Source organism: Carcharodon carcharias, chromosome 34, assembly GCF_017639515.1.
Source record: "Carcharodon carcharias isolate sCarCar2 chromosome 34, sCarCar2.pri, whole genome shotgun sequence".
In the NCBI taxonomy this organism is placed as follows: domain Eukaryota; kingdom Metazoa; phylum Chordata; class Chondrichthyes; order Lamniformes; family Lamnidae; genus Carcharodon; species Carcharodon carcharias.
The window spans coordinates 12094118-12119658 of record NC_054500.1 but is presented as its reverse complement, the minus strand read 5'-3'; the positions used below and the strand labels follow the sequence as shown (position 1 = coordinate 12119658).

At 43.8% G+C, this 25541-nt stretch overlaps 3 protein-coding genes across 3 annotated transcripts; all 3 read right to left on the bottom strand.

The window, feature by feature from the left end:
- Positions 1 to 4303: 4303 nt before the first annotated feature.
- Positions 4304 to 4952, bottom strand: LOC121272719 (thioredoxin-like). Its single transcript, XM_041179492.1, has one exon. The coding sequence runs from the start codon at positions 4814 to 4816 to the stop codon at positions 4448 to 4450; it is 369 nt and encodes a 122-aa protein (XP_041035426.1). The 5' UTR covers positions 4817 to 4952; the 3' UTR covers positions 4304 to 4447.
- A 9478-nt stretch (positions 4953 to 14430) lies between these two features.
- Positions 14431 to 15497, bottom strand: LOC121272552 (thioredoxin-like). The gene has a single exon (XM_041179202.1). The coding sequence runs from the start codon at positions 15495 to 15497 to the stop codon at positions 15180 to 15182; it is 318 nt and encodes a 105-aa protein (XP_041035136.1). The 3' UTR covers positions 14431 to 15179.
- Positions 15498 to 24672: 9175 nt separating this feature from the next.
- On the bottom strand, positions 24673 to 25045 carry LOC121272721 (thioredoxin-like). Its single transcript, XM_041179494.1, has one exon. The coding sequence runs from the start codon at positions 25040 to 25042 to the stop codon at positions 24674 to 24676; it is 369 nt and encodes a 122-aa protein (XP_041035428.1). The 5' UTR covers positions 25043 to 25045; the 3' UTR covers position 24673.
- Positions 25046 to 25541: the final 496 nt, after the last annotated feature.

Genomic DNA, 25541 nt, shown 5'->3' with positions numbered 1-25541 from the left:
ATTAAATGGAGGAACAGGCTCGAAGGGCTACATGGCGTACCCCTAGTTCTGCAATACTGTCAACATGGTGTCAAAATCATTGAGTGTTTCCAGTCAAACTGCTATTTTGAACTCGAACACTTGTGGTACATGAGGAGGAAAATGATTTGGGCATGGATTAAACTGATGAGAGGCTTCAAATAGGAAAGGAGGAGGACATTTAACCTGTAGCATAGCTGCATTTCCTACAACAATGAAATCGCTAAAGAATGAAATAGATATATCAGTAGCAAGTGGAGAATTGACATTAGAATGTCATACAGTTATTCTAAAATATCTTCCAAGTTGAAACAGTATGCAAAACATTCAGATACATCATTTAAAGCTGCTACCCTACTGTGGCAGATTTGTACGACATGCTTTTACATCACAGTACAATCTCGGCTGCAGTGCGAGACCATCCCTCTCTTCAGCACTTGGGGGAGTTGAGGAGGGAGGCAGGCCATACACAGTCATATTCCACAACCCTATGCAGCTGTTTATGAAGCAGCAGTAGCTCAGCTACTATCCCCTTAGGTCAGGATGTATTGCGCAATGTAGGAAGGCACTAGATGGAAAAGTAACTGAGACTGCCATTGAACTGCATCACCCAAGAGGCTCCAATCTTCTGTGAGGATTAACTAATACAAAGGTGAGACTATATAGACCAAGGATGACAATAAATTGGGGGGGCAACAGGGACGAGTGGAGAGCTGATGGTTGATACTGAAGCGGACTCTGCAACAAATTACAGAAGGACATTAACAAACTTGCAGAATGAGTAAATAATTGCCTAATGAAGTTCAACAGATAAATGTGAGGTAGCACATTTTGGTGGGTAGAATAGCAAGACATTGCTTGGAAAATGCAAGTCTAGGTGGAGTAGAGGAACAAAGGTATCTCGGAGTAAAAATACATCAAATACGAAAAGATTCAAAGGGACTTGGGATCCAGGACACATCATTAAAATGTCATGAACAGGTACAAAAAATAATCAAGGCTAGTGAAATGTTTGTCTTTATATCTAGCGGAATAGAATACAAAGTAGTAGAAGTCATGGTACAGCTACAAACCAAGGACTAGACTTTATTTTTAAAGAGAGAGAATTGAAAAGTAGGGAAGTTATGCCAAAGCTATATTGAACCTTGGTTAGACTGCACTTAAGAGTACTGCATGCAGTTCTGGTCACGATATTATAAAAAGGATATGGAGGCACTGGAGAGGGTGCAGAGAAGATTTACAAAGATAATACTTGAAATGCATGGGTATACCTATCAGGAGGCAGCAGGTTAATTCAGTTGGCCTGACAGCTATCATGTGGATGAGATTAATGGCAACAGCACAGGGTTTGATCCCTGTTCTAGCTGAGGGCCTGCACCCTCACTCTACCCGTAGTAAAAAATTAAGGGCACTTTGCTGTGGTTTGGTGACTAATCGCCAAAGACCTTCCTGTGGGCAGAGAACTGAAGAAGAAGAGGACACATCAGGAAAGAACTGAGGCTGGGTCACTTTTTCTTTTGGTAAAGAAAGGCCAATGGGTGACCTAATAAAGGTTTTTAAAATTTGAATGTGTGGGTACAGAGAGAATGTCACCTCTTGTGAGGAAGAGCATAACCAGAGGCCATCAATATAAGAGAGTCTCCAAGAAATCCAATAGGGAATTCAGAAGAAAATTCTTCAACCAGAGAGTGGTGAACATGTGGAACTCACTATCAGAGAGTGACTGAAGCTGGACAAGGATACGTGGGAGAAGGGATTGGATGGTTACAGTGATGGATGAGAAAAAAATAAGAAACTCAAGTGGAGCATAAACTCCAGCATAGGCTGGTTGGGCAGAATGGCCTGTTTCTGTGCTCTATATCTGATGCGATCCTATATACGTAAGGTATACAAGCAAACCATCAGAATCCACTGGGGTTCCCTTATTATACCTGGACAGGACATCATTTGTCTGCACAGTAGCAGACTCTACAACCAAGTCATTTAATAACTTATGACACTTGGCTAAAGAACCGAAGGGAAATGGCAACAATTTGCTGTTAATTAGTGCCTGTAATGTAGCAAAACATTGCGACATGCTTCAGAGGAGACCTCTGAGCCACAAATTGGGCCAAATCACCAAAAGCTTGGTCAAAGGGGCAAGTTTTAAGGAGCTCCTTAAAGGATGAAGTGAAGTGGAAAGTTGTAAGGAGGGAATTCCTGAGCTTAGAGTCTTGCGGCTGAAGGCATAGCTGCCAGTGGTGGAACGATTAAAATCAGGGATGTTCGAGAGGCCACACTAAGAGGCATGCCGTTATCTTGGAGGATTGTAGCACTGGAGAAGGCTGTTGATAGTGAGGGGTGAGATTAAGGAGAGGAATTTTAACAATCAGGCCAACGTAGGTTAGTGAGAACAGGGATTTTGTTTTATGCAGCAAGTTGCTGTGATCTGGAACACACTGCCTGCAAGGAAGCTGAAAGTAGATATTGTAGCTTACAAAATCACATAATTGTCACAGCCCAGAAGGAAGCTATTCAGCCCATTGTGTCTACACCTGCTCTCCGATTGAGCAGTTCCCTCAGTGCCATTCTCTTGCCTTTTCCCCATAACCCTACACATTATTCCTTTTCAGATAACAGTCTAATTCCCTTTTGAATGCTTCAATTGAACCTGCCTCTGCCTCTCAGGCAGTGCATTCCAGACCCTACCCAATCACTGCATGAAAAAAATTTCCCACACGTTGCTTTTGCCTCTTTTGCTAATTGCTTCTGTGTCCTCTCATTCTCAATCTTTTCATGAGTGGGAACAGTTTCTCCCTATCTACTCTGTCCAGACCCCTCAAGATTTTAATATCTCTCTCAAATCTCCTCTCAGCCTCCTTTTCTCCAAGGAAAACAATCCTAACTTCTTCAATCTATATTCATAGTTTAAGTTCCTCATCCCTGGATTAACATAACATAGAATCTTATAGTGCGTAAAATAATAATTACTATAACATTGTAGCTTAAATAATATAAAGTAATATCAAAATATATAATTAAAACCATATAACACCAAAATGATATACAATAACAGAATAATAGATGATAATATCAAAATAATATAAAATAAAATGTTGTGTTTCCACATTCACTGCCCTATTAAGAACGATGGGTGGACTCTATGCAGCCAACCCCATCTCTGGAGTCTTGTCAGATCCATACGGTAGAGGTAGATGCTGCAGGTAGGTCTAAGAATGGGAGGACACCTCAAGATGGATGGGTGAAAATAACTGAATATTTTAGAGAGAAAAGGAGGCAGCAGATTCCATGGAATGGAGAGGGAATGGTTTGGGTCAGTGTGGGGGAGATGGTAACTGCCTTTCCTACCTGTGGTTCTGCAGTGATGTGTGGAGGAGCATCCTACTTTGATGACCCCCCACCCCCCTCCGCCTACACAGAATTGTTGGCCTGCACATGCTTCAGGAAGCCACTTCAATGGTGACCAAATGCAAGCGAGGCTGAAACGTTGCCCCTAATTGGGGTCTCATTTATTTAAATTGGTTGCCCACCTCCATAAAGCAAGCACCGACTCACATCCTGGCCCACCCCTGGAAACTTCCATGGCGCCCGGAATTCCTGATGTAGCTCCCCCTTATTTTCTCGTCAGCTTTGCCTCTCCCCATCTCCATGGGGACGGGATAATTCTGCCCAATGTTACATCAATGAGCCATTAATTGATACTATTTAAAATGCAATTTAGCATTCGTGTGAAATTGTTTAATATTATTTAAGATACAATTTAAGTATTGCTGGGTTATGGGGATTGAGCAGGAGTGGGACTAATTGGATAACTCTTTCAAAATGCCACAAGAAATAGCAGCAGGAGTAGACCACTCAGCCCATCAAACCTCCTCTGTCATTCAATATGATCATGGCTGATCTTGGGCTTCGACACCATTTTTCCCACCCGCTCCCCATATCCCTTAATTCCCTGAGGCACCAAAAATCTGTCTACCCCAGCCTGAAATGTATTCAACAATCAAGCATCCACAACCCTCCAGGGTAGTGAATTCTAAAGATCCATAGCCCTTTAAGTTAAGTAATTTCTCTTCTAAATTTCAGTCCTAAATAATTGGCCTCTTATCCTGAGACTGTGCCCCCATATTTTAGATTCCCAACCAGTGGAAACAATCTCTCTGTGTCTACCCTATCAAGCCTATTCAGAATTTTGTATGAAAATCACCTCATTCTTCTAAACTCTCATCACAGGGACCAATCCAGTGAACCTCTGCTGTCCTGCCTCCAATGCAAACATATCCTTCCTTAAATATGGAGACCAAACTGCACACAGTATTCTCGCACAGATTCGATGGGCCGCATGACCTTCTGCGCTGCAAGACTCGATAAACGCAACCACTCACAGGACAGGTGCATTTAATTATTATTCTTTGCTTGAAACACGCGGGAGTTACTTCAGTCGCATTAGCAGACGGTCTAACTTGTCCCTCTTGGTCCCGGAGAACTCTGCAACTTTTTCCTGGCAGCTGTAGAAGTGGAAGGTGGGCATGCAGGTGATGCCCGCAGCCCGGGCCAGATCCTCCGACTCGTCCACGTCCACCTCCACGAAGATGACGTCGTGGTGCTGGTCGGACCTCATCCGGAAGAAGGGCTTGATGCTGGCGCAATTGTTACACCATCGGGCCGCGAAAAAGACAACGACCAGGGTCTCCTCCTCCTCCCGCAGCAATGTCTCGAACTGCTTGCGTGTTTTGATGCGCCTCAGGACCATAACTGCCCCCTCTTGTCCACTGTGCAGTTTGTTCAGGGCGGCCCACATGTCTCACTTTCTGCCCCGCCTCAATAGTGACGCGCATCGACGTCATGTAAGCGGCACCTCCGACTTGCAGCCCACATCTCCCCTCTGGTCAACCGGAAGAACCCAAACGTCAAGTGGCCGGCTCACCCCTCGCCACAACTCGGTTTGGATGGGAATGAGCCCGGCGTCGGCCGGGTGCGAGAACCTGGTGCAGCGACAAACCGGGAGATTTCATCAATGAATGAAAGTATCGGCTCACCGCCGACCGGAACAAATCAGAGCCCCCCCGAGTTCTGATTGGTTCAACGTTGCCGGTTGACGGACCAATTGGAACGCGCAGTAGCGCTTCTGGTTGCCAAAGCTGCGCTTGATTGGTTGCTGGATTCTTTCCCTTTATGACGTCATGCGAGGAGGCTCATTGACCAGTGAAGTGTCAAGGTTTGGTCTGGCAATTTCAATCCAGGGCAAACAGGGGTTTGAGGCATCTTAGTGTGCTCAAGAAGAATTTAAAGTTAGAATCAAGAGCACTATTAACAAGCTTTTTAAAAACTGATAACAGCTTTAGAACAGAGGTTTTCCACCCACGGTGGTTGACAGGGCCCTCAACCGTGTCCGGCCCATCTCCCGCGCATCCACCCTCAAGCCTTCTCCTCCCTCCCAGAAACATGATAGGGTCCCCCTTGTCCTCACTTATCACCCCACCAGCCTCTGCATTCAAATGATCAACCTCCGCCATTTCCGCCAACTCCAGCATGATGCCACCACCAAACACATCTTCCCTTCACCCACCCACCCCCTGGGTGGCATTCCACAGGGATCGTTCCCTCCGTGACACCCTGGTCCACTCCTCCATCACCCCCTACACCTCAACCCCCTCCCACGGCTCCTTCCCATGCAACCGCAGAAGATGCAACACCTGCCCCTGTACTTCCCCTCTCCTCACCGCCAAAGGGCCCAAACACTCATTTCAAGTGAAGCAGCATTTCACTTGCACTTCCCTCAACTTAGTCTACTGCATTCGTTGCTCCCAATGTGGTTTCCTCTACATTGGAGAGACCAAACACAGACTGAGTGACCGCTTTGCAGAACACCTTTGTTCTGTCCACAAGCATTACCCTGACCTCCCTGTCACTTGCCATTTCAACACTGCACCCTGCTCTCATGCCCACATGTCTGTCCTTGGCCTGCTGCATTGTTCCAGTGAAGCTCAACGCAAACTGGAGGAACAGCACCTCATCTTCCGATTAGGCACTTTACAGCCTTCCGGACTCAATATTGAGTTCAACAATTTTAGCTCATGAACTCACTCCTCCATCCCCACCCCCTTTCCGATTTTCCCCCTCCTTTTTGTTTTTTCCAATAATTTATATAGATTTTTCTTTTCTCACCTATTTCCATTATTTTTAAATGTATTTCCATCCATTGTTTTTTCTCTACCTTTTAGCCTTTTTCGATTCCTTTCCCCCACCCCACCCCCGCTAGGGCTATCTGTACCTTGCTCGTCCTGCTTTCTACCCATAATTAACACATTCCTTTAGATAATATCACCACCTTCAACACCTCTTTGTCCTTTTGTCTGTGACATCTTTTGGTTATTTCCACCTATCACTGGCCCTCTATCCAGCTCTTCTTGTCCCAGCACCCCCCCCCCACCCCCTTAAACCAGCTTATATTTCACCCCTCTTCTATTTTTCCTTAGTGCTGTTATGCGGACTCGAAACGTTAACTGTGCTCCTCTCCACAGATGCTGCCAGACCTGCTGAGTTTTTCCAGGTATTTTTGTTTTTGTTCTGGATTTCCAGCATCCGCAGTTTTTTGATTTTATCTTAGAACAGAGGTTCGTCTGCAGGAGTTTCAGGTTTGGGCGACTTTTTACATGTTGGATATAATGAATTGCTTTACAATAGTGATTGTACATCAAAAAGTAATGACACCCTGAGGTCTTGAAAGGCACTTTATAAACGTATAACTGTATAAATTTCTCTCTGGATGGGACAAGCAGTAGAAATATTTTCCGCAAATAATTGGACAGACATAATCCCCGATAAAGAAAAAGGACAAAGTAATATTTTCGTGTAAACCCTTGGCCAGAACCGCAAAATTAACTGTTGCTTTATAGAGCTAAACAGAACAGCAAGTATCAGGATGGCTGTCCTGAGTCACAAAAGATTTACAGGTTCTTTTCAAAAGCCAAGAAGAGGTCAAAACTGGGTGGATGACATCGGATCATCCCATTAAATCAAAAGGCTCATCTAAAAAGAATGAGGTGAGGGTGAAAGGCATGAGAGAGTTGCACAGAGGAAATAAAACCACTGTATAGACAAATAAAATAGGAAATTGGAAGAGTAAGAAAGAAAATGAAAGAACATAAAACTGCACATCAGTACTTGAATGAGAAAAGACAAGTCAACTGTGCTCTCACACAGTCTGAATAAAAATATTGATTCGCTTTTCCCCACCCCTTCCCAGATTCCAATAGACCCACCGTGCTTCTCAGCACCTTCTCACTCTGATTTTAAAAAAAGGATTCAGTCAGGTCAGTGGTCAATCCAGCAGAATGCAGACTGCAGGAAGATCAGACAGTATTCTTGAAGCTTGCTTTGGAGTTTTTAAAAATTCCAATTTGGGTGTAGGCATCACTGACAAGGTTGGCATTTATTTCCCATCTCCCATTCAATGAATCACAGAATGTTACAGCGTGGAAGGATGCCATTCGGCCTATCTTGTCTGCCCTGAGGAGGTGGGACTGGGAATTAATACAACAGAGTAGCTGCTCAACCACCTAAGACGGCAGCTAAGAGTCAAACACATGGATGTGAGACTAGAGTCACATATAGGCTGGACTGGGCAAAACTTCCTTTCCTAAGGGACAATAAGGAAACTGGTTCTTTTCACAACAATACAACAGCTGCATGGTCACCATAACAGACCAGTTTTTCGTGTCTTCCAGTTTTTTCCTCCTCAAGCTGAATTCCAACTCTCAAACTGCCACGATGATCTTTGAACTTAGATTCTCCAGGATATCAGTCCTGGGCAATGGATCACTATTTCAGTGATATAATCACTATGCTGCTGCATTCATTACTGGCTTGAATACTGTAGAAGGTCAAAAGGTGGAAAGAGGTAGAAGGTAAAATTAAAGTAGCACAGTGGTGACATAGCGTTCTAACAGCACAGAAAGCGGCCTTTCAGTCCAAGTCAATTCTGGCTCTCTGCAGAGCAATCCAGTCAGTCCCATTCCCCTGCTCTATCCCCATAGCCCTGCAAGTTTATTTCACTCAAGTGCCCCTCCAAACTCACTAACTTTGACAGCACCTTCCAAAAGTGCAGCCTGTGCAAGCTAGAAGAAGCGCAGCAGATGCATGGGAACACCACTATCTGCAAGTTCCCCTCCAAACCACTCACCATCCTGACTTGGAACTATATTGCCATTCCTTTGCTGTCACTGGGCTAAAATCCTGGAACTCCCTCCCTAACTACACTGTGTGTGTACCTAAATCACATGGGCAGCAGTGGTTCAAGAAGGTAGCTAAACACCACCTTCTCAAGGGCAATTAGGGATGGGCAATAAATGCTGGCCCAGCCAGTGGAGCCCACATCCCCTGAAATCATTGATTTTCTCTGTTTCCACCACTTCCATAGTAACGAGTTCCAGTCATTACCACTTGCTACATAATAACTTTCTTTTTTGCATTCCCCCCACATCTCTTCCCAAAGCCTTAAATCTGTGTACCCTAGCTTGCACCATCAGCTAATGGGAATAGCTTTCCTTTATCAACCTTATCTCCTAATCACACCTGTGGGCAGAGCAGGCTCACCCAGTCACCCAGTCTGCTTTTGATCTCCTGTTGAGGAATAAATTCAGTATCCTTGATTTAAGGAAGTGCATGTAAGTTGCTGTCTTTTACACACAGGGTGCTTGAGACCCTTGACAATGGCTCAGGGAAGAGGAGAATGAACAGATTTTCCATCTATTGTGCTCACATGGGAGAGTGGCACTGGAAGTCACGGTAGCGTAAAAATAAACCCCAAAGAAAGGAGGGGATGGTTTACTTGTGGTGGAATCTTATTGTAGCTAACAAATAAACAGCTTGTTTTTATATAGCACATTTAACATATGAAAACGTCCCATGGTTTCATAGGAGCATAATGAGACAAAGATTGACACCAAACCAAAGGTGATATTAGGAAGGATAATTAAAAAGCTTAATTAAAAGGGCTTTTAATGGAGTTTCAAAGCAAGAGAGATTATGCAGAGAGGTTTAGGAAGGGAATTCCACAGCATTGGGCCAGGTGACTAAAAGCACAGCTATAAATTCTGGAATGAAGGAAACAGAGGTGTTGGAGGAACGCAGAGTTCCTGGACAGTTATAGGGACACATAAGGCTACAGAGATAGGGAGGGGGTGAGACAATGAATGGATTGATTTGAACACAAGAAGCATTGGTGGATCTACACAGGGGTTTTAGGTGAGGGAGACTTATGCAATAGGATACGGGCAACATTAGGTGAATTCAAGTTTATAGAGGGTGGAAGATGGGAGGCCAGCAAGGAGAGCAATGGATATAGTCAGGCTTGAGGATAACTTAATCATCAATCGGGCTGCCCTTTCCTCTCCCAATTTTCAAAACAATTACAGGTTGAATATCCTTTATCCACACATTTGAACACATCCAAAAACCGAACATGTTTTTGAACGGCTATACAGTTAATTTGTATGTTAATAAAGCAATGTAATATTACACTACAGGTGTAATAAGTGTTAACAGGCAATGAAGAGGGTGTGTAGAGTCGGCAAATGGAGAAACAACTGAGTATTTGTGACTATAGGTAGCCTAAGCTTAGGCTATTCCGCATAGGCTTAACATACATAGATCTGAAAATCAAAAATATCTGAAAACTGAAATGCAATCAGCTGCAAGGGTTTTGGATAAAGGATACTCAACCTGTATTAGTCCTTATAATTTTCATAACTTAGTAAATTCAGTCAAGCTTTAATTTTTGTCAGTCTGGATTTAATCAGTAATACTTTGGAAAGGAACAGATAAAGAGTATTTAATAATAAACCCATACAAATGTCTCAAAGTATAAAACAAACAGGGTCACAGAATTCTCTCCTTCAAAAATTTGGTACAATATACATGTTGCAGATGATTGATGATCCCCATCAATATAAAAGGGTTTACTCCCTGTGTTATAAGGGCAAGGTGCATGTGAGACATTTGAATCTCAGTATCTGATGAATCTGGGTTTATGGGGTTTAACGGTATTTTTGTATCCAAGGGGGTGGAGATTCAGACTTAACTCAATTGAAGCTTAAGTATCAACTTCCTGTGCTTGCTGATTTACATTGGTTTCGGTTTACCATAGCTTCAAATTTAAAATTCTCATCCTTGTTTTTAAATCCCTGCATAACTTCCTTTCTCCCTATCTCTTTAACTTCCTCCAGCCTTACCACACTTAGATATCTCTACACTCCTCTTGTGCATCCCTGATTTCCTTCAACCAACCTTTGGCAGTCTTGACTTCTCCTTCTAGGGCCTAAGCTCTGGAATTCCTTCCCTAAACCTCTCCGTCTTAGAGGTGCACCTTTGCCACTGGTTTTCAAATTAGAGTTTGTCGTTCCTAAGTGAGATTGGCCAGGAAATACTGCAATTAATGTCAGTATGGAATATAATGCATTGGGTAGAAAAGCCATTTTTCCTGAATAACGTGCTACATACATAATTAATGTGTTCTTCAAGACATGTCACATCCAGAACCAGGGAGCTGGGACAGTTGTGCTTTATTTGAGTTTCTAGCTTGTGATGTGTACACCAGCCCCACTTCCTCCCTATTCACGTGCAATTCTGCATGGTTGGAGGTGCGGTCTTTCAGACGAGTCATTAATCAGAGTATCTTTCAACTAGTTCCACTGCAGTGAGTTCATCAAATACAGCGTTAGCCTCGGTTCAGTGATAGCAATCTCATTTGAGTCAGAAAGTCATGGGTTCATGCCTCGCTCCAGATACTTGAGCACATAATGGAAGCAGCTACTTCAGTGCAGTACTGAGGAGTGCTGCATCATCAGGGGGACCAATCTTTCAGATAAGATGTTAACCCCCTCAGGTGGACATAAAAGAGCCCATAACACGATTTCAAAGAAGAGTAGGGGAGTTCTCCCTGGTGTTCTGACCAATACTTACTGTCCATTCAGTATCACTTTTCCTAAAGTGTGTGTGAGAGGGGAAAATGTGAGTGAGAAAATGTGTGTGTGTGTGTGTGTGTGTGTGTGTGTGTCTGTCTGTCTCACTCCCAGTCTCAGGGTTCTCATTCACCTCACCCTAAACACCAACAAGCACTCTCACAGTGGGTGAAGGTGAGTCAGTGAGCACCCTGAGACTGGGAGTGAGCTGGACACACACCCTCTCACACGCTAATGCTCATTTTTATTTATTACTCATTTTTAAAAATTATCAATTTATTGCTTTGATTTTTTTTTTGTTCAGCAAGTTGTGAAAGATGCTACATTAATACAAGACCTTTTACCACCAGCAACAGATTAACTGGTCACTGTGTAAATCATTTGCACTGTGATTATCCCTACTGCGCAAAAGGCTTCAGGTACAGCCAGTCTGACCTGGTGAGAGAGATGAGCAAAAGACAATAGTCACTGTCTCACATAAAGAACCAAGCCATAACCATCACTCTAATAAAATGGTCTTTTTTAAAAACATATTATTGCTTATGACATTCCTAAAAATAAAGCTGGCAGGCCTAACTGAATAGTGCGTCACACAGTACAAATCTTTTTTTCCTTTAATAAAACAAAAGCAAACCTTTAAACTCAGTAGCTTTAAAAGAACTATCCATTTGGTCCCATTCTTTCCCCATAATCCTGCAAATTTTTCCTTTTCAAGTATATATCTAATATCCCTTTGAAAATTACTATTGCATCTACTTTCAGGCAGTGCATTCCAGATCAGAACAACTCTCTGCATAAAAATATCTCATCCTCCTTCTGTTTCTTTTGTCAATGACCTGTGTCAACAACAATTATAACAGGTTCCCAACCCTCCTGCCAGAGTAAAAAAATGGGAAACTTTCCACTATCAAAATCCCCTTGTAATTCCAAGCGCCTCTATCAACTCTTCCCTTAAACTTCAAAGGAAAACAATGCTGGCTTTTCTAGTCTCTTCACATTATTGATATTCAATACTCATTGGCAAATACAACATATTCCTTGCTGAATCTGAACCTTTTCAGGGAAATCCCGGGGATGTAAACTACAAGTTGGCTTGAAATAAAATCTCCATATAGACTCTCATTTACATACGGTTTTTAATTACAAAAATTCTGACATGGCTGCGACTGGTTTGATGTATGTGTTAGCCTGAATGTATCCGCCATAAATTCACCCTAATTTACAATAACACCAACCTGGCACCTTGAATAAATGTTTTAATGCTACTCACTGTAAATTAGACACCCAACACCTTTTACAAACAGCCACCAATAAACTGCTGTGGGTCTGTAAAGTGACAGTCAGTTCCATCTCTCTGTTAACAGACTGCTGAGCCGATCAGAGAAAGTTGCCCTGTAGGTACAACAAGCAATTTGGAAGGTAAATGGTACGTTTGCCTTTATTAAAAAGGGATTAGAATAAAAGAGCAAAGAAATTTTACTGCAATTATTGGTCCTTTGTGAAACAATACCTGGAATACTGCATACAGTTGCCATACCTAAGGAAGGATATACTGGTCTTGGAGGGAGTTCACTATACTGATTCCTGGAATGAAGGGATTGTCTTATGAGGAGAGACTGAGTTTAGAAGGAAGCAAAGTTATCTCAATGAAACAGATGTAATTCTTAAAAACCTTGACAGGAAGAATGTTTCCCCTGGATGGGGAGTGTAGAACTAGGGGGTCAGAGTAAGAGGTCAGCCATAAACGACTAAGATGAAAACAAATTCTTCACTCAAAGGGTTCTGAACTATTGGAATTCTCTACCGCAGCAAGCTACGGATTCCTAGTTGTTGAGTATATTTAAATCGGAAGTCGACAAAATTTTGGCTCCTAAGGGAATTAAGGGATATGGGGATAGTGTGGGAAGATGGAGTTGACTTAGAAGATCAACCAATGAATGGTGGAGGACCAAATGGCCATATGTCTTACATTCTTATATGCTGTAGGTGTAGACTGCTGTATTTAGGCTAGACCTTGAAAACTGTGTCCAGTGCCAGTCAGCATGGCACAGAGGAGGATCCAGACCCTAGCAATGGTGGAGACAAGGACCTCAAAGCTGATTTCTAGAGTCAAAAAAATAAGGAAAACTTTTTCAGTACTAAAAGGAGGCAAAGGAGAGAGGTCCTTGTAGGGATACTGAAAATATATATTTTTTAAAAACCGTAATCTGGAGCAATTTTACAAGTTAAATCACAAGTTGGCTAAAGGTGAGTCCAGGACTGAGAACAGGAAATATTTTGTCACTTGGAGTGATTGCTATCCGGAATGGATACCTGGAAAGATAGTGAGGCAGAAACTTGGAGATCGCTGCTGTGGAACTTAGATGTATATGGAAAAGAGGAAAATGGTGTTTTCTACTGCAATAAGGTAGATGGGTACAGCTGTCTCCTTCATTACTGAGTCTGGTCCCATTAGGCATCATCCTGCCTGCGGTCTATGAAGAGTTTCTCCTTTTTCAATTAGCAGGTCTTTATGATAGATGAAGATACGGAACAAATCAGCCACAATGTAACTGAATGGCAGAACAGCCTTGAGGGGCTTTTCCTATTTTCAGAAGAAACATGTTGATAAACTAGATCAAAGATCAGTTGCATACTTGGGTCAGCACTTGATAATGAATGAATAAAACGGCGGAGCTTCCCTGATAATGCGATAAAGGCACTACCTTAACCATACAGTTAAGAATGAGCCTGCTCAATTCCAGGGTGTTTGTGGGAAAGCTACAATTAGCCTTATAACCATGGGCTAAAGAGAAAAATCAGTAAGGGTTCTTCCTCCTGCTGACTGCTATCAATTAATCCCTGCTGGATAAGCATGTGGATGTCAGGTGAGGGCAGACTTCTACAAGTCAAATGCCTCATCAACTCACACATCAAGGATGGTGACTTGGGCAGGTTTATGGATAACTACCAGTTCCTGGGGAAACCGTACACCTTCAAGGGGCAATGTTTTCAGGAGAAAATTAGGACAGCATGAAGGAAGGGGCTGGGAGTTCCACCTCAGCAAACATTTTCACCTCAGAATTTCTTTGTCCTGCACTCTACTGAAGACTAATCTGAGCCATGAATGGTTTCAAAATTTCATATTTCAATACCGAATGCCCTACTCTTCTTATTTCCTATGTTCCTACTTGTTAGCCAAATATCAGACTATTAAGATACTTATTTGGAGTGAGTGGGGATGATGGAACAACATTTTTATCCTAAAGCCCAAAGATTACAAATCACCAGGCAACATTGATATTTAAGCAGCTACAAGCTTAGATTACCTTTCAAAAATAAATCATGACAGGAAAGTGCTTGCATCTATATAGCACCTTTCACATCAAGCACTTTACAGCCAATGGAGTACTTTTGAAGTGCATCCAATGTAGGAAACATGACAACCAACTTACTCACTGCAAGCTCCCATTACGGCAGGATGATAATGACTGGATAGTCTGTTTCATTGATGTTACTTGAGGGATAAATATCAGCCAGGACACAAGGGAGAACTTCCCTACTCCCTTCTTCAAAATAGTGCAATGGGAACTTTCACATCCAAGTCTTGGTTTAGCGTTTAATAGAAAGTCATGGTGTAGCACTGCCTCAGCACTCCACTAGAGTATTAGCCTGGAACTTCTCTGGAATGGGATCAGAACGCACAACCTTCTCATACATAAGAAATAGGACAAAGGGGCAAGAGTGCTACCATTGAACCACAGCCAATATGGTGCGATGGGACATCCTGAGAACGTGGAAGATACTTTATAAATGCTAACTCTTTCTTAGTGTGTAATACAAACTCCACTATAAACCAGTCCTGATCCAAAATACTGGAGTATATACTTCCCTTTCCAATCCACAGCTTTCTAAAACCCCATTTGATGCCCATAGCCGTTGTGATTGCCTCTTAACCTCTTTCTGAAATGACCAAGCAAGTTGCATCAAAATCACCATAATTACAGTGTTCAAAAAGACCTCCCACCATCACCTTTCCGGGTCAACTAGGGATGGGCACATACAAAAAATTAATTTTGAAAATTGCCTCCCTTACTTTCTCTGGCTGTATATTTTTAGTTGCAGTTTTGTTTATTCAGAAAATTCAAACTTAAGTTAATTTTTGTTCGTTTGTGTTTCTCTGCCTATTTCTTTTCTTCGTTTTAACTTTTAACAGGTCCCTCACTGCAGCTCGTCCAAAAGGCGCTCCAACTTCTCCCTCTTGGTCCCCGAGAACTCTCCGATCTTGGTCGAGCGCTTGAAGAAGTGGAAAGTGGGCATGCAGGTGATGCCGGCGGACCGGGCCAACGGCTCCGCGTCGTCCACGTCCACCTCCACGAAGACGACGTTGATCAGCTGCTCGGAGAGGTTGTAGAAGTGCGGCCGGATCATCCGGCAGTTGCTGCACCACTCGGCCGAGTACATGATCACCACAAGCTGCTCGGTCTGGCTCAATAGGTTCTGGAACTGTTTGGCGTCCTCCACGTGTTTTACCACCATCCTGCTTTCCTGCTCCGTGCCCACCCCCACCCAATGGCCCCGCCCTCAACCCGCATCCCATTGTGACGAGCGCCGACGTCAACCTCCCATTGGCTGGTTCTCATTGGCCACTACAGATTGCTACTTTTTTTTAATGAATGGGTAAGAAAGGTGGCAGCTCCATTGGCTGCAATGGGGCTGATTGATGGTGCAAGGAGCCTATCAGGCAGGCTTCCCAAGTGGCTTGCACCCTGCTTGCGGTCTCCCCCCCAAACCGACTCAATGACCTGCCGGGTTTTCACGCCGCCCCGAGAGAAAGTGCGGCTGTGAATTTGAGCACGGAAAGATCCCAAAAACAGCAATCATATAATAGACCTAAAACGCTTAATTATGTTTCTTTCTCCACAGGAGGTCAAATCGCAGACTCTGGACCCCAGGGCTTGGCAGCAGTGCCACAAGAAGCCTCTCGAGGGTGGTCACAGTCAGTGAATGCCTCTTAACATGACATCTCAAACCCACTACACCACCAGCCTCTCACATTACCCAATGCACCACACCTGATCACTCACCCAGCACCATTTCTGGACACTCTGGACTCCTGCCTTACTCTCCAGATACTCCACCTTACCCTTACACACCTACCAATGCTGCCAGCTCCACACCCACCTCTCGCTGCTACCACGTCTCCAGTTATTCAGCCATGGCAGGCACATCACTTGTGTTACACTATCACTGACATACTGCCCTTTCTCTTGCAGGACAAGGTGGCCCACAGCAGGAGGAAATAGCAAAGAGCTGGGGACAGGAATGCCTGAGTTTCCTGAGTTTTCCTGTGAAGAAGATGGCACTTGACATCATGGAGCTAGTTGCGATGGGGCCCCTGGCATCTGACATCACTGAGAACATTGAGGATGATGGTATGTTCCTGCCTTATGCCCCTTCTCAACTTCCAGCACATCCTGATCCTGCTATCTGGCAGGATGAGCAATGGTATGACCAAGGGCCTCTTGCTTTAGACTCCCAAACCCCCAATCTTGCCTCACACCAACCCACTCCTTGCCGCTTGTCCAGTTGCAGCATCCCAAGGAGAGAGCGACAGCACAGCGCTGATGAAGAGGCCCCATCACTTGATCTGATACTCAGCCACCAGATCAGATATTGGCACTGCAGGTAGCCTGGAGGCTGGAATAGAGTAGGGGTCAGCACATGGTGAGTCATCCAGGTACAGGTGGCTGCAGTTAACTGAGGTTAAGGATCGTTCACCAGCAGTCTGGAATGTGAGGTCACAGATGAGTTCTTCTGCAGAGTACTTTGACGAGGACCTTGATGGGGTGACATACAGGAGAGCACTGATGGACATACACATTGAAATGCTGGGTACACTGGCTGGACTGCCAGCCTCCTGTCACTGTCAAGGAACATGGAGGAGCCCAGCACCAAGTTGGTAGAGGGCATTGGGCAGAGCTTGCCCTTTCTGCAGCCTCTGCTCCATCTCCCTGTTGTACTGTGCACCTAGAACCACTGCAACTGCTACCCCAAAACCTGTTGCAACCTTTGCATGGACAGATCACCTATCCTTCTATCCTCCCTGTGAAGATGCAGCAACACTGCATTAAGTCCAGGATCTCAATACAAAAGACTTCCAGGAACACTCCAAAGAACTTCCAGACACTTTGCAACAGAAAAAAATTGACAAAAGTGACCTTACCTCCATTTTGGGTGCCTGGTAGTTTAAGGACTACTAGTGCAGAGCCCATCTTGCGCCGGATCATTGAAGAGTGATGAACAGCTACATCCGCAAGACCAACATGATCCAAATTTGAAACCCTGGCACCATGATAGGCTGTGCGATGTCAGGATAGCGCCAATTCAAAGCCTTCCATCACATGAAGGGATTTACCTGTCTGTGCCCTTTTCCTGCTGCATGTTGCATGGGCAACACAGAGATTGGCTGATGGCACATTGCCCTCCCAGGAAGCAGAAGTGTATCTCCGTTGTGGCACGATGGAACCAAATTTCCAACCCACGTGTTTCTTGTACAAGGACAACCAAATGCATCTAAAAAGTGAAGAACCTCACACTTCCCCACATTCTACTCCATCTGCCACTTTTGTGCCCACTCACTTCACCCTTTGCAGACCAGATGTGCCCTCCTCACAGCTACTTTCCACCTATTCATTAAACTTGAATATATTACACCCTGTTCCTTCATTGATACAGATTGCAAACAGCTGAGGCCCAAGCACTGATCCTTGTGACTTCCTATTAACAGCCTGCCAACCCAAAAAATGATCTGTTTATTCCTACTCTCTGTTTTCTATCCTAGGCCGTGGGTTCAAACCGTATATCCAGAGACTTAAGCACAATTTCTGGGTTGACACTTCAGTGCAGCATGTTCACTCTGGTAGGGTTAAGAGGTGATTTGATTACTGTTTTTGGGATTATAAAAGAACTAGAGACCATGGTGAGCTGTTTCACCTTGTCCACAACAGGAGAATCAGAGCAGACAGCCAGCAGTGAAGGGGGTAAATTCAAAACTAATCTGCAGAATATTTCAGTGAGTGATTGGAAAATCTATGGACAGACTCCCTAGAGACAGTGGGAGATGGCATTATTGATCTATTCAGATATAAAATAGATTTTTTACAGAAAATAATGTTTTTGGGATACAATACATAAATAAATTGAGACATAGTGTAGCATGCTTGGGAGAAACAACAAAAACAACTTGAATTTTATAACGCCTTTAACATAGTAAAATGTTCCAAGGCGCTTTGAAATGAAATAAAATTTGACGCTGAGCCATGTAAGGAGATATTAGGGCAAACAACCAAAAAGCTTATTCAGAAAGCTTCTTCAGATAAGGAGCCTCTTAAGAGACAAAAGAGAGGTGGAGATGTGCAAAGGTTTAGGGAGAGAATTCCAGAGGTTAGAGCTCTACAGTTGAAGGCACAGTTACCAATGTTGCAGGATTAAAATCAGGGATGCTCAAGAGGCTAGATTTGACAGAGTGCAGATACTTCAGAAGACCATAGGGCTAGAGAAGGTTAGAGACACAGACACAGAGATTTGAAAACAAGGATGAGAATTTTAAAATCAAAGCGTTGCTTAACTGAGAGTCAATTTAGGTCAGCGAGCACAAGGGCGATGGATGAACGGGACTTGGTGCGAGTTAGGACATGGACAGCAGAGTTTCCGTTGACCTCAAGTTTATGGAGGGAGAAACTGGGAGGCTGGCCTGGAGTACATTGCAATTGTCAAGCCTAGAGGTAGCAAAGAGATTATGAGGGATTCAGCAACAGATGAGTTGAGACAGAGTCAGAGTCAGAGTTTGGCTCTCAAGGCTTTCCACCTTTGCTGGTTTTCTAACCTCATGACTTGGTTTGCTCTAGACCAATTGATAAAAATTGATTGTTACAGTTAGGTAACAGCTCCATTATCATTGTGTCATGTGACAAACAAGATTGTAGAAGGCAAATGAGCTGTACCTTGATTGTTTTGTCCTCTAGTTCTGCTGAAATGCTATTGACCTGAAATGTTACCCATACCCTGCTCTCTACGGATGCTGGCCAGCCTGCTCAGTGTTTCCAGCATTTTCTGTTTTGTTTCATTTTGTCTTGCTCCTGTCTATCTCTTTTCCCCTAAATGGGACAGTTACTTAGTTGCTGGGATGCTCAGACTAAAATATGTTCAGCAAGTCTTTTTACACATCACCAACTCACCAAGGTTCCTTCAACAGCACCTCCCAAACCTGAGATCTCCACCACCTAGAAGGACAAGGGAAGCAGATCATGGAAACACCATCACCAAGTTCCCCTCTAACGCGCACACCATCATGACTTGGAAATACATCAACATTCTTTCATCATCACTGGGTCAAATCTTGCAACTCTCTACCTAACAAGGTTATGAGGGAACCTTCACCCCACAGACTCTAGTGGTTCAAGGCATTGCAAGGGCAAACAGGGCTGGGCAATAAATGCTGGCCTTGTGAGTGATGGTCATCTCCAAAGTATGTATTTTTGATTAGCACATAGAAGCTAGGAGCAGGAGTAGGCCATTCAGCCCTTCGAGCCTGCTCCATCATTCTATATGATTATGGCTCTATCTCAACGCTATATTCCCGCTTTCTCTCCATACCCCTTGATGCCCCTAATATCCAAAAATTTATCAATTTCTTTCTTGAATATACTCAGTGTCCCAGCCTCCACAGCTTCTGTGGTAGAGAATTCCACAGGTTGAGTGAAGAAATCTTTCCTAATCTCAGTCCTAAATGGCCCGCCCTGTATCCTGAGACTGTGGCTCCTGGTTCTACATTTCCCAACCTTGGGAAACATCCTCCCTGCATCCAGTCTGTCTAGCCCTGTTAGCATTTTATATGTTTCAATCAGATTCTCTCTCATTCTTCTAAACTCTAGTGAATACAGGCCCTGTCGAACCAATCTCTCCTCATACAACTGTCCTACCATCCCCAGTATCAGCCTAGTGAACCTTCGTCGCACTCCCTCTATGGCAAGTATATCCTTTCTTAGGTAGCAAAACCAAAACTACACGCAATACTCCAGGTGTGGTCTCACCAAGGCCCCATATAACTGCAATAAGACATCCTTATTTCTGAACTCAAATCCTCTTGCAATGAAGGCCAACATTCCGTTTGCCTTCCTAATTGCTTGCTGCACCTGTCTGTTTACTTTCATTGACTGGTGTACAAGGACACCCAGATCCCTTTGTACATCCACATTTCCCAATATATCACCATTTAAATTATACTCTGCCTTTCTGTTTTCCACACCGAAGCTTTTAACTTCACATTTATCCACGTTATACTGCATCTGACATGTGTTTGCTCACACACACACTTGTCTAAATCACCCTGAAACCTCCTTGCATCCTCCTCACAACCCCACCCAGTTTTGTGTCGTCAGCAAAACTGGAAATATGTGTTTGGTTCCCTCATCCAAGTCATTTATATATATCGTGAATAGCTGGGGCCTAAGCACTGATCCCTGCGATACACCACCAGTCACTGCCTGCCACCCGGAAAAAGACCCATTTATTCCCACTCTCTGCTCCCCGTCTGTCAACCAATTCTCAATCCATGCCAATATATTACCCCCAATCCCATGCTTTAATTTTGCCCACTAGCCTCTTATGTGGGACCTTACCAAAAGACTTCTTGAAATCCAAATACAACACATCCACTGGTTCTCCCTTATCTATTCTACTAGTTACATCCTCAAAAAACTCCAGTAGATTAATTAAGCATGATTTCCGTTTCATAAACCCATGCTGACTTTGTCTAATCCCGTTAATGCTTTCCAAGTGTTCTGTTACCCTGTCTTTTATAATAGACTCTAGCATTTTCCCCACTATGATGATATGATGTAATAAACCCAGTTAGATTTTTCTACTGGGTCCATGGTAAGAATGAAGACTGCCTAACACAAATTATCAGAGATATTGAACCTACAATAGGGATTCCCAACCTAGAGCAATAAAGATAAAGTTTAGAAATCCTGTTTAAAAGGGCACTTACTGTAGAAAAACAGGGCATTTGAGCACAAACGAGTAGTTTGCAGTCACAAATGTACACATATGGTAGGGGTTAAGGGAGTGAAGGTTAGATCATGCAGTTTGCTCAGGCATATTCAGGTACAGAAAATATATTAATTACTAAAGCTGCTGATCATTAATTTTCGCAGAGAAATGGACACAAATCTCTAAAGTACTGGTTAAAAATGCCAGTATCCGATATAATAGAATATGGCTTATTCAGTCACTGCAAATCAATGATTCTGATCAATGCGAAGTGAGAAACTTTACATAAGTTGACACAAAAATACCATTGGTGAAAAAAATATGAATGAGCATATATTTATATAATAGGGTCAAGTGAGATCAACAGAAAACAATACAATGTGAGCTACCCACATGACTCAATGCTACACACTTCACCTTATCACATTTCAGAGAGGGTCCTTTTCAAACTATTAAGTGGAAAGCCAAAAAAACTATCAGTGTACAGTAAGATTTCACAAACAATATACAAATAACTGAATGACCAGTTAATCTTTATTAGGTGGAATTGGTTGAGAGAGAGAAACCTGGGCTGGGACACAACACAACTCCACTGCTTTTCAAACAGTGTCACAGGATCTTTAAAATACACCTGAACTGGTAGACTAAGCCAGCTTAACATGTTATCTTAAGGACAGCATTGTTAACAATACAGCATTCCATCAGAATGAAATGTTCCCTGAGAGTACATGCTAAAGTCCTGGAGTGGGTTTGAACCCATAGCTAGAGGCAAGAATGAGCCAGACTCCTTCTAAATTAAAATTACTAAAAAGGGTGTAGACTACAGGTAGAAAGTAATTATCCAATTCCCCTTTGAGGGCTACTATTGAATCTGTATTCACCACCCTTATCAGGCAGTTGCATCCTGACCACTCCCTCATGTTGCAAAAGCAAAATACTGCAGTTGCTAGAACTCTGAAATAAAGAGGTGACCTAATAGAGGTTTAAAAAGTGGAGAGGTTTTGATAACAGTAGATATAGAAAAACTGTTCCAGCCGGCAAGTGGGTCAATAAGCAGAGGTCACAGATTTGAAATCATTGGCAAAAGATCTGGAGGGAAGATGAGGAGAATTGTTTTCATCCAGAGAGTTGGAATGCTCTACCTCAAGCTGATTCCAGAAATTATTTTAAAAGGGAGTTGGACAGGGTTACAAACAAAAAGCAGGGAAGTGGGACCAAGCTCTTTCAAAGAACTGGAACAGGCTGGAGGTAGGCTCCTTGTTACTGGAGTATGTCTAAGCTGTATCTGTCTTCTGTGGATCCTTCAATGGCTCAAAAGTCCGAAGCAAGATCCACAGAACTGGCAGCTCATGTTCTTGTTGTTGATGCTTGAGGGAACATCTGTGTCACCTCTGGCCTTCCTTTGGGCACATTTGATGCTGTGAGTTTGGCAGAGATGAAATAAGCTGAACCAAATTTCAGTGCCTGCCTCTGCATGGGTCAGTCGGCTGCAGTGTTTTCCCAAGAGAAGTGGTCTGCAATATATGTTTGTAAAGCTCTTTTTTTTGGGTGCCCTTATATTGTTTGTACTGACCACCATGGGCACAATGGCTTTCTTCTGTGCTGCAAGTTTCTATGATTTTGGAAAACAGTGCTTTGAAATCTTTTATATCCACCCGAGAGGGCAGATGAAGCCTAGCTTTAATGTCTCATCCCTCAGTAGCTTTTTTAATTCATTCAAAAGTCCTGAGCATCACTGGAACGGCCAGTGTTTACTATCCTTACCCGCTCACCCCACTACAGGAAATGTTGAGACAGCTCAATCAGTTCCTGCTGTAAATATATAACCTTCCCTAATTCAGCACTAAATTGTCAAAGGTTGTACAGGGTAATCAGGAAAGTAGAGTTGAGGCCACAATCAGATCAGCTATGATCTTATCAAATGGCAGAGCAAGCTCAAGAGGCCAATGGCCTACTCCCACTCCTAATTTTGTATGTTTGTATGTACGTATCCCTAACTGCCCTTAACTGAATGGCTTGATAGGCAATTTTGGAGGGCAGTTAAGACTCAACTATATTACTGTGGGTCTGGAGTCATACATAGATCAGGTAAGGATGGCAGATTTCTTTCCTGGAAAGAGCATTAGTGAACCATATTGGTTTTAACAACAATCTGGTAGTTATATGGTCACCATTACTAATACTTAGCATATTATTTATTAACTTAATTTAAATTCCCCAGCTGCTCCAGTAGAATTTGAACTCCTGTCCCTAAATTATTAATTCAGATCTCTGGATAATTAGTTTAGTAATATTAAAAATTGCATTTATATACCACCTTTCACAAGCACTGAATGCCCCAAAGCACTTTACAGCCAATTAAGTATTTTTGAAGCGCAGTCACTGTTGTAATGCAGCTCACAGCAAACTCCCACAAACAATAATGACCAGATAATCTGTTTTTGTGATGTCGGTTGAGGAATAAATATCAGCCAGGCCACCAGGGATAACTCCTCATCTCTTATTTGAAGTAGTGACATGGGATCTTTTACTTCCACCTGAGAGGGCAAACAGGGTTTTATATCTCATCTGAAAGACAGCACCTCCAGCATGTCAGACTAATCTTTGTGCTGAAAACCTGGAGTGGAACTCAAACCCACAACTTTCTGACTCAAGAGGTGTGAGTGAAACACAAACGTAGCCACTACGCTACCATTCCCTGGCACTGGAGTATCAGCCTAAATTTTTCATGCTCAAATTCCTTGGATGGGCCTCTGCCTCTGCACATGTGCAAACCACTGAATCAAGGCTGAGGCCTGACCTAATAATAGGGTTGCCAATGTGATTAAATGTATTCCTGGAGATTTTATTATGACTTGTCCCCACACTCCAGCCATTAGTCAGCCAACAGATCCATCCTCAGGGTGTACTGCCTTCCTTTTTTTTAATTCATTCATGGGATGTGGGTGCCACTGGGTAGGCAAGCGTTTATTGCCCATCCCAAATTCCCCAAGTTCAGGGGGCAGTTAAGAGTGAACCACATTATTGTGGGTCTGGAGTCCCAAATAGGCCGGACCAGGTAAGGACGGCAGATTTCCTTACATTAGTGAACCAGGTGGGTTTTTACAACAACGGTCATCATTAGACTTTTAATTCCAGATTTTTTAAAATTGAACTCAAATTCCACCATCTACCCAGGTTCCCAGAGCATTACCCTGGGTCTCTGGATTACTAGTCCAGCAACAATACCACTATGCCATTGCCTCCTCCTACGTCAGTTGGAAAGCAAAAAAGACTCATAACCCAACTGGATTATGCTTGACTGTCAGCCCCTCCCCTCTATCTTCATTATTTTTATATCTGGTAAAGAGAAATGTTCAAAGAAAATGTCAAAAAAAAAAATTATTCAGTGTTGCACACAGCAGTGTCCTGGAGATGGGTTTTCAATTCCTGGAAAGTCCAGGCCAGTCCTGGAAAGGTTGGCAATCCTGCCTAGCTAGAGGTGTGAGTGAAACTGTAACATAGCTCCTATGCTGCTATTCCCTGGCAACGGGAGCGTCGGCCTAAAATGTTATGCTCAGATCCCTGAAGTGGGACTTCTGTCAACAGAGACCAGTGTGCAAGCCAGTCAGCCCAGGCATAATATAACCTTAACGATAAAACATAGCCACAGGAGACGTTTAGGTGTCGGTTGGGTTTAATCTAGGCGTGCATCGCGACCCGTCTCCCTGCAGCTTCTGGATCATCCGCTCCAGGAGGCAGCGGTTGGGCCCCTTGAACTGGAAGACCTTGGCACCGGCCCTGTAGAACTGGAAGGTGGGGAACCACTCAATGTGGCAGCGGTGCACCACATCCTTGGCCACGTTGATGTCCACCTCGTAGAAGACGACGTTCGGGTAGCACTCGGCGAACTGGTCGAAGTACAGTTGGATCATCTGGCAGAACTCGCACCAGTTGGCAGAGAAGAGCAGGATGACCAGTTGCTGCTCGCTGACCCGCAGCGCCGCCTCGTACTCCACCAAGCACTTGATGGTGCCCACCACGCCCATCGCCGCTCGCCCCGCCTACTGAAGCGGGCCCCGCCCTCAAGGGGGGAGGGGCTGCCAGCAGCCCACGCCCATTTAGTGACGTCACGCGGCATGACAGAGGCCGCTGCCGACACGCCATTGGCCAGCCCATTCATAGCGCTACCCCCCCCCCCCACTCCGCCAATCACAATCGACCTTTGCGGTAGCTTAGCAACGGAGGTTAAAAATAAAAAAATGGCGTTGAACGCCGATGATTTGACCATGCCAATACGCCACTGGATGATTAATTCGAAACTTAACGATAGATGATTAACCCAGCGACTGCTCGCCATCTGTTTGATTTGTTCGGATTTCAAACGAAGTTTTTTCGGTTGCCGCTTGACTCGCGCTTACGATTGGCTAATCCGACTGTCCATCGGAGCGTTCCGATGATGGACGGCCGGCCCAACCAATCAGAGGTGGGGGATGGAGATCGTGCCCTCTAATTGGACCAGAGTCGCTCGGTCGCGATCAATGGGAG